Below are 8,620 nucleotides of genomic sequence, written 5' to 3' on the forward strand. Positions count from 1 at the left end.
AGACATATAAAATGGTCAAGTCACAACACAGTAAATGATATAATTTTGTCAAAATGAGTGGTTGACATTAAGTGTTATATATAATGAGGGAAGAGAGGCGTTGTTGTCAATTGCCATAACTTTGAAAGTCTTCATGAAAGGAAAACTTGGGTTTCTTAACAAAGGATGGGTGTGATTTATTATGTACATATATATTTATTCTTTTGTATTCCTAACAAGAATACAATTCGATTAACTATAGTATTTGTTGTAATTGTAAAGAATAAACAAGTTGTTTTTGAAAGTTGAAAATTAATTATAGTCAAAAGTGTCCTAGGCAAATACAAATTGATTTCTGAAGATAAGTATGATGAAATTGTACCATTAACCTGAACAATGACCAGTAAAATATCACTTCCTACAGGGCTGCAGTGGCTTGTGTTGGAGCATTTTATGAAAAAATGGGAAGAATGTTGGGCAGTGCTTTTCCAGAAACAGTAAATAATCTTTTGAAATCTCTGAAAAGTGCAGAGGTAAGTTTTACAACAAATATTATTTGAATGTTTTGCTTGTGGCAAGAGTTAGATGTCACTTAAAAATGTGTGCTTTTTTTCTGTCACTGTGGTACTCATATTGCTTAGCAAAGAGGTAATTTCAAATTATTACTTGCCCCTTCTTTTAATGTACGTTACCTTGTATTTCAGAAAGTAAGGAAAGAATGCTTTTCCTTGACAACAATAGGTTTACCTATTTTTCTTTTTTAGCCCTATGGTTATTTTTGTATTGACCTCTTATTTTTTGTGCTATAGCTAATGTATTAATTTCCTGTGGTTGCCATAATAAATTACCACAGACTGCGTGGCTTAAAACAATTGAAATTTATTGTCTTACAGTTCTGGAAGCTAGAAGTCCAAAATTAAGTGTCAGCAGGCCTATACTTCCTCTGAAGACCCTAGGGAATAATGCTTCCTTTCCTTCTTAGCTTCTAGTGGTTGCTGGAAATCTTTGGTCTTCCTTGGTTTAGACATGTATCTCTCCAATCTCTGCCTCCTTTGTCACATGGCCTTCTTCCTGTCCTCTGTGTTCTGTGTCTAAATTCTTATCCTCTTATAAGGGTACTAGTCATTGGATTAGGATTGGATACCTCCTCTGGGAACTATTTGTCTATTCATTTGTTAAACAAGAATTGAAGACATGTTATTTGTTAGGCATTAGGCACACAAAGATGAATAAGACATGATCCCTGACCTCAAAGAGCTTACAACGTAGTGGAAGAGGTCTATGTGTGAATAAATATTATTAGAAATAAGAATGAACACTATGAGAATATAGAAACAAGAGTTTTAGTCACAAGATGAAGGTTTGCTATATTATTGACAAGTTATATTTAATTTGTTGGATATTTTCTTCTTCTTCTTTTGGATGGTTTGTATTACTTCTTAACTATTTTTTACTTAATCTTTTACATTCTATAAGTTTGGACCCTTGAGATATGATATTGAAGCTTTCAAATTTGTCTTCATGTTCTCATTATATTGTATTTCAGTATGTAATGGAAACATTGGAGTATGTTTTCTTGTTATAACCGAACTTTTCATAAAGAGGTTTAATTGAATAATTATTCTTACCTTTCAGGTTCTTTCTAGAATACTTAATTTTGTTTTTCTTTTCATTACTTATTGTATATAATTTGGAGGTAAGACTGTTAGACCCAAAGAACTTTTGTGTCTTGGTATGTTCTTGTACAATGTAGTTTTAAAGTTTTGTTTTATGTACACATCTAGTCTCAAGGGCGAAGTGAAATCTTAATGAGTCTACAGAAAGTTCTAAATGGACTGGGTGGTGCGGCAGCTTCCTCTCATCGTGATATTTACAAGAATGCCAGGTCTCTCCTGACTGACAGGTCAATGGCAGTTCGATGTGCAGTGGCCAAGGTTAGTACTCGAGCAGTTGGTAATGCTGCTCCTTATCATGGTAGTTCTTAAACAGTGATTTTTTTTCCTTTAAAGTTTTAAATTGCAGCATGTTTTTTGTTCCCATGAATTAGTTTCATTTTTTAGAACTATGTATATATGGAATCATGTGGGATGTACTTTTGTATGTATATGTGTTCTGGCTGCTTTCCCTCAGCATAATTATTTTGAAATTCATCTATGTCATTACATGTATCAATAGTTCATTTCTTTTTATTGCTGAATAGTACATATTACGGATATACCACATTCATTTGTTCCTTTATCTATTATAAACATCTGGGTTGCTTCCACTTTGCAGCATTTAGAAAAAGCTGCTGTGAACGTCTGTATATGAATTTTTGCGTGGACATATACTTTTATTTCACTTGGGTAAGTATCTAGGAGTGGAATGGCTGAATCATATGGCAAATTTATGCTTAACTTTTTAAGAAACTGCCAAACTGTTTTCCAAAGTACTTGCCCCATTTTACATTTTAAATTTCCACAAGCATTGTATGAGAATTCCAGTTCTACATCCTCACCAACATTTGTTACTGAGAGTCTTTTTTATTTTAGCTGTTCTAATAGATACGTCCAAGTTTCTATTGTGGCTTTAATTTGAATTTCCCTCTGACTGATAAGCATATTTCTAGTTGCTTATTTGCTGTCCATGTAGTCTTTGAAGAAAGATGTGTCCAATCTTTTGCCCATTGTTTTATTGGGGAGTATATTTTCTTCTTATTGAGTTTTGAGAGTGTGTTATAAGTTCTTTATATATTCCCTTATCAGAGATATGATTTGCAAATATTTTTTCCCAGTCTGTGGCCTGTCTTTTCATTCTCTAAATAGTACCTTTTTAAGAAGTTTTGAATTTGTTTAAGTACAGTTTATCAATTTTTCTTATATGAATCGTGCTTTCTCTGTTACATCTAAGAAAATTTTTCCTAACTCGAGGTTTCTCCTATGTTTCCTTCTAGAAGTTTCATAGTTTTACACTTAGATACATGATTGATTTTGAGTTAATTTTTGTTTATGGTGCAAGGTATGAACCAAAGTTGTTTTTTTTTTTAATGTGCATATCTAGCACATCAGCACCACATTAAAAAGCTTATCTTTTCTTCACTAAATTTCCTTTGCACCTTTGAAAATCAGTTGTCCATATGCATGTAGATGTATTTTGGGACTCTGTTTTGTTTCACTGATCTATTTGTCTGTAGTGATACCAACAACACTTTTCTTGATTATTGTACCTTTAAAATAAGTCTTGAAATCAGGTGGTTTTAGCCCTCCAACTTTGTTCTTTTTTAAAAATTCTAGATCCTTTGCATTTTCATATGAACTATGGAATTAGCTTATCAATGTCCACAACAATATGCTGAGGTTTTTGTTTTTTTTTTGAGACAGAATCTCATTCTGTCACCTCAGCTAGAATGCAGTGGCCTGATCATAGCTCACTGCAACCTCAAACTCCTGGGCTGAAGTGATCCTCCTGCCTCAGCCTCCTGAGTAGCTGGGACTACTGGTGTGCGCCATGAAGACCAGCTAACTTTTCTATTTTTAGTAGAGACAGGGTCTCGCTATTGCTCAGGCTGGTTTCGAACTCCTGAGCTCGAGCAATCCTCCTGCCTCGGCCTCCCAGTGTACTAGCATTATAGATATGAGCATGCTGAGGTTTTGATTCAGGTTGCATTGAGTCTAGGGATCAATTTGGAGAGAATTGACATCTTAACAATATTAAGTCTTCCAATCTAGGAACATGATATAGCTCTCCATTTCTTTAGGTCTTTGATTTCTCTTAGTGACATTTTGTGGTGTTGTGGGGTGTTCAGTGTATAGATCTTGAACATCTTTTGTCGGATTTATCCCTAAGTATTTCATATTTGCAATGCTATTTTAAATGGTATTTTTAAAAAATTTCAATTTCTAATTGTTCGTTATTAACATAGAGACACACAATTGTTTTTTTTTTTTTTTTTTTTTTTTTTTAGAGACAGGGTCTTGCCATGTTGCTAAGGCTGGAGTGCAATGGCATGATCATAGCTCATTATAACTTGAACTCCTGGGCTCATGTGATGCTCCTGAGTAGCTAGGACTATATAGCACATGCCACCATGCCCAACTAATTTTTAAACTTTTTGTAGCGATAGGAGTCTCACTGTGTTGCTCAGGCTGGTCTCCAACTCCTGGCCTCAAGTGATTCTTTCACTTAGACCTCCCAAAGTTCTGGGATTACAGGCATGAGCTACTGTGCCCAGAATTAGAATTAATTTTGGTACATTGATTTTGTATCCACCAATCCTGCTAAACTGACTTATTAGTCCTGTCAGTTTCTTTTGGTAGATTCTATTGTATATTCTATGTGGATGGTCATGTTGTCTATGAATAAAGGCAGTTTTACCTTTTTTCCATTCTGAATTCCTTTCATTTCTTTTTGTCTTATTGTACTGGCTAGATCCTTCAGTACAATGTTGAATAGAATATTTGAGAGCAGACATCCTTGTCTAGATCCAGATCTTAAGGGGAAAACAGTCATTTGCTAGAAAGTATGATGTTAATTGTAGGTTGTTTTATAGATGCCCTTTATCAGTTGAGGAAGTGCCCTTTTATTTCTGGTTTCCTAAGATGTTTTATCAGGAATGGATGTTAGATTTTGTCAAATGCCTTTTGGTTTAAATTTGTTTTCTTATGTTGTTTTTGTTGTTGCTATTTTCTGGTTAAATTTTTACTTCAAGATAATTGTAGATTCACATGCAATTGTAAGAAATAATATAGAGGGATATTTATAAACCTTTACCCAATTTCCCCCAATGATAATATCTAGCAAAAGTATACCACAATGCAACAGCCAGGATATTGACATTAAGATTGACACAATCTGATTTTAATCAGATTTCCCCAGTTTTACTTGTATTCTGTCCAATCTTTTTTCAATATCAATTGAAATGATCATTTGATCTTTCTTTTTTAGTTTGTTAATGTGGTGAATTGCATTAATTAGTTTTAGAATTTTAGTCAATCTTGCATTCCTAGGATAAATCCCACTTGATCATGTTCATGATGTATTTTCATTTTATATATTTTGTATTAGAGTTGCTAAAAGTTTGTGAGTTTTCGTATCTATGTTCATGAGCAATATTGGTATAGTGTTTTCTCTTGTGTCATTGTTAGGTTTCAGTGTCTGGGTGAAACTGGCTTCATAGGGTGAGTTGGAAAGTTTTCTTCAATTTTCTGGAAGAGTTTGTACAGAATTGGTATTATTTCTTACCTAAACATTTGGTTGAATTCATCAGTGTAGCCATCTGGACCTAGGGTTTTCTTTGGGGAAATATTTTGAATTACAAAAGCATTATTTTTAAAATCGAAATTGGGCTATTTAGGTTATCTGTCATTTCTTGAATGAGTTATCTATTTCATCTAAGTTGGCAAATTTATTGGCATAAAGGTTTTCATATATTCTCTTAACCCTTTTAATACATGATGACTCTGGAGTGATTTGACCTCTCTCATTCCTCATTTTGGTAATTTATGTCTTTTCACTTTTTTTTCCTGATTGGTCTGGCTAGAGGTTTATCAAATTTGTCTTCTCAATGAAGCAGCTTTTGGTTGTATTTCTATTATTTTTCAGTGTGATAGTTCATTGATCTCCTTTCTTATCTTTATTATTTTCCTTTTCTGCTTATTTTGTGTTGTATTTGCTCATCTAGTTTCTTAAGGTGGAAGCCGAGATTATTGACTTGAAACCCTTGTTCTTTTCTAATACAGTGGTTTAGTATTATACATTTCTCCCTAAGTACTGGAAACTCTTTCAAGGCAGTAAGCTGGGATAGTTGTAGGGTTCATCTTGTTTGTTTCCCATCTCTTAAGGATAACTGTTCTTCATTGCCTGATGTCCAGTGTCTTGAAAACTGTTGTTTCATATATTTTGTCCAGTTTTTTGGTTATTTCAGGAGAGAGGGTGAATCTGGTTCTTAATATTCCATTTCTAGAAGCAGAAGTTCTAGGATGTAATTTACTTTTTGTTTTTTGTTTTTAATTTTAGTGTCTACTAGAACTACAGAATGAAGCTGTATTCATGTGGACTGCTGAACTGGAAAATATAGCCACTCTGTGTTTTAAGGCTTTGGAAAATTCCAATTATGGGGTGCGAGTGGCAGTGTCTAAACTCTTAGGAACAGTCATGGCTACAGCATTGATGCCAAAACAGGCAACAGGTATTGTTGTTTGCCAACCCCTGATTTAGACTATAATAGATATTTGAAGGTTTATGGAATGCTTCCTTCTTTTTTTTTTTGTTTTTGAGACAGAGTCTTTCTCTGTCACCTCGGTTAGAGTATAGTGGTGTCATGATAGCTCACTGCAACCTCAAACTCCTGGGCTCAAGCGATCCTCCTGCCTTAGCCTCCCAAGTATCTGGGACTACAAGCGTGCACCACCATGCCCGGCTAGTTTTTCTATTTTTAGTAGAGATGGAGTCTTGCTCTCGCTGAGGCTGGTCTTGAACTCCTGACCTTAAGTGATCCTCTGGCCTCAGCCTCCCAGAGTGGTAGGATACAGGTGTGAGCCACTGTGCCCAGCCTATTCGCTAATTTCTTACTTTCAATCTCTGATGCGTAGATCCTCATTTATACCACAGTCTTAATTTTCAATTTTTCTTGACCATTATTATAAGCAGAATCAGAGGCAGCATTGCCTTTTCAGGTGACTCTTGCTTTGCCCTACAGTTCTGTAGAGATGTCTCAGGGGTGGTTATGAGTAGGTGATGAGTGAAGCCAGCTCTGCCATTGTCTCCACTCCTACCCCACCTATGTGTAGTAGAGAGAGAACCAGATATTTTAGGTTCAAGTCCTACCCTTTATATTTATTACCTGTGAAACCCTATTTAATTTCTTTGAGCTTTGGTTTCTTTTTCTTTAATGACAATTATTTCATTAGGTGATGATGGTGATGATGTAACAGTTTAAAGTGCTAACTCTGTGCCAGGCACTGAATTAAGCATATTACAAAATTTAATTCTCACAAAAGCCCTATGAATTATAAATACTGTTATTACCATTTTATAGATGAGGAAATTAAGGCTTAGGGAGATTGTATAACTTGTGTTGTAAAGAGTGTTCTAGTAAGTGTCAGAATTGAAATTCAAACCTAGGTAGCCAAATTCCAGGGCCTACATTCTTAACTATGAGCTTTATACCTTCTCTGGAGAATTTTTGTGAGTATTGTGTTTGCTACTATATGGGGAAGGACTTTATGAAGTATGAAGGTATTTATAAGATATGAAGTTGGTTTGGTTCCCAGTGACATTTTAATCCATTGGCAACTACTGTATAGAAAGCACTGTGTTGAGAAAGTTTCTTTTTGCCCATCTTAGTTGGGAATGAGAGCTGTGACCAGTTAGTAATTTCTGCTGTGGGTGTACTGTGTCCTTCTTGTGTTACATACAGTATTAAATTTATCATTATTAGTAGACTATTTTGGCATAGATTTATTGAACTGAATTTATTTTGTATGTTTTTCTTAGCATTTTTTGCTTCAAAATTGATTTATGTCTATAAGAACATTGTAAATTTTAAGAAAAATTTTTATGAGGAAACTAAATCCTGTCCTTATTGTAGTAAAGTATCCTTAAAAATAATTACTTGAATTTTTAAGCTAGAGTATTAGAAATATGATTTAACTAATAGCAAAAAATATGCTTTAGAAATATATCTGCTTAATGAATTTACTTTTCTTCCTGAAAGTAATGCGTCAAAATGTAAAGCGAGCGACATTGGATGAAGTCTTGGAACTCATGGCTACAGGATTTCTACGTGGAGGGTCAGGTTTCTTAAAGAGTGGTGGAGAAATGTTAAAAGTTGGAGGATCTGTTAATCGTGAAGTGAGAGTTGGCGTTACACAGGTTTGTAACATATATGTAGAAGAGAATTCTGTTCATATCTCTTGTGAAGTTTCATGGAAGTCTGTTACTAAGTAACAGCACTTAACAGAGAGATTTTTAAATATTGTCTGGTTCTTTCAAAGCATTTCTTTTACCAAATGAATGAGTTACATTCAAATTCCAAATTACATGCTTATATAGAAAGGTAGTTACTTGATGTGAAATAAGCCTGTGTCTATTATAGTCATGTAAATATCTAAAAATTTTTCCCAGATTATACCTGGCAGAAAATCAATATATAATCAGTCAATATTAATTGAAACTGCATTTAGGTAGCTTGAGGCATTTAGATTTTAATATTCTCTAATTGACCCTATAGCTAAAAATATTAGTTAATGCTTTGATTGCATTTTCTATGGATGAGTACCCACCAATGTAATTATAAGATTAAATCAGATATGGGATTATAATTTCAAAATAGTAATTAACACCAAATAAAAAGTCATAGTTAATGATCTAACAATAATTAACACCTAGTAAGATGAAATGATGATCATAGTCAAAATCATGGTTTAAGTCAAAATCACGACAACACAACCTTGTCCCTGAAACAAGTGTAAAATAGTAGTAAACCATTTTATTTTATAGAGAAAATCATAAGCAAGTATTTTTTAGCTCTAAGTGTGTGTTTATTTAGGACGTTACTGTTTTCTTATTCCTGTAACCTGTTACCCTTCTGATCCCCGAGGTGAATTCACCTTTTCTCCCCTTCCTCACCAGTCTCTTTCTGTTCTTCATGAAGCAATTATCC

The 8,620-nt window shown here is 34.1% G+C and overlaps 1 protein-coding gene across 1 annotated transcript in view; it reads left to right on the forward strand.

The window, feature by feature from the left end:
• The window catches only part of HEATR5B (HEAT repeat containing 5B), a 105,782-nt gene that overhangs the window by 6,272 nt on the left and 90,890 nt on the right, over positions 1 to 8,620 (forward strand). The window contains 4 exon segments of the mRNA XM_012653801.1: positions 404 to 512; positions 1,764 to 1,913; positions 5,974 to 6,145; positions 7,673 to 7,830. Of these exon segments, the coding sequence (XP_012509255.1) occupies positions 404 to 512; positions 1,764 to 1,913; positions 5,974 to 6,145; positions 7,673 to 7,830 (589 nt within the window).

This window comes from Propithecus coquereli, unplaced genomic scaffold (genome assembly GCF_000956105.1).
Source record: "Propithecus coquereli isolate 6110/MARCELLA unplaced genomic scaffold, Pcoq_1.0 Scaffold43, whole genome shotgun sequence".
Taxonomy (NCBI): domain Eukaryota; kingdom Metazoa; phylum Chordata; class Mammalia; order Primates; family Indriidae; genus Propithecus; species Propithecus coquereli.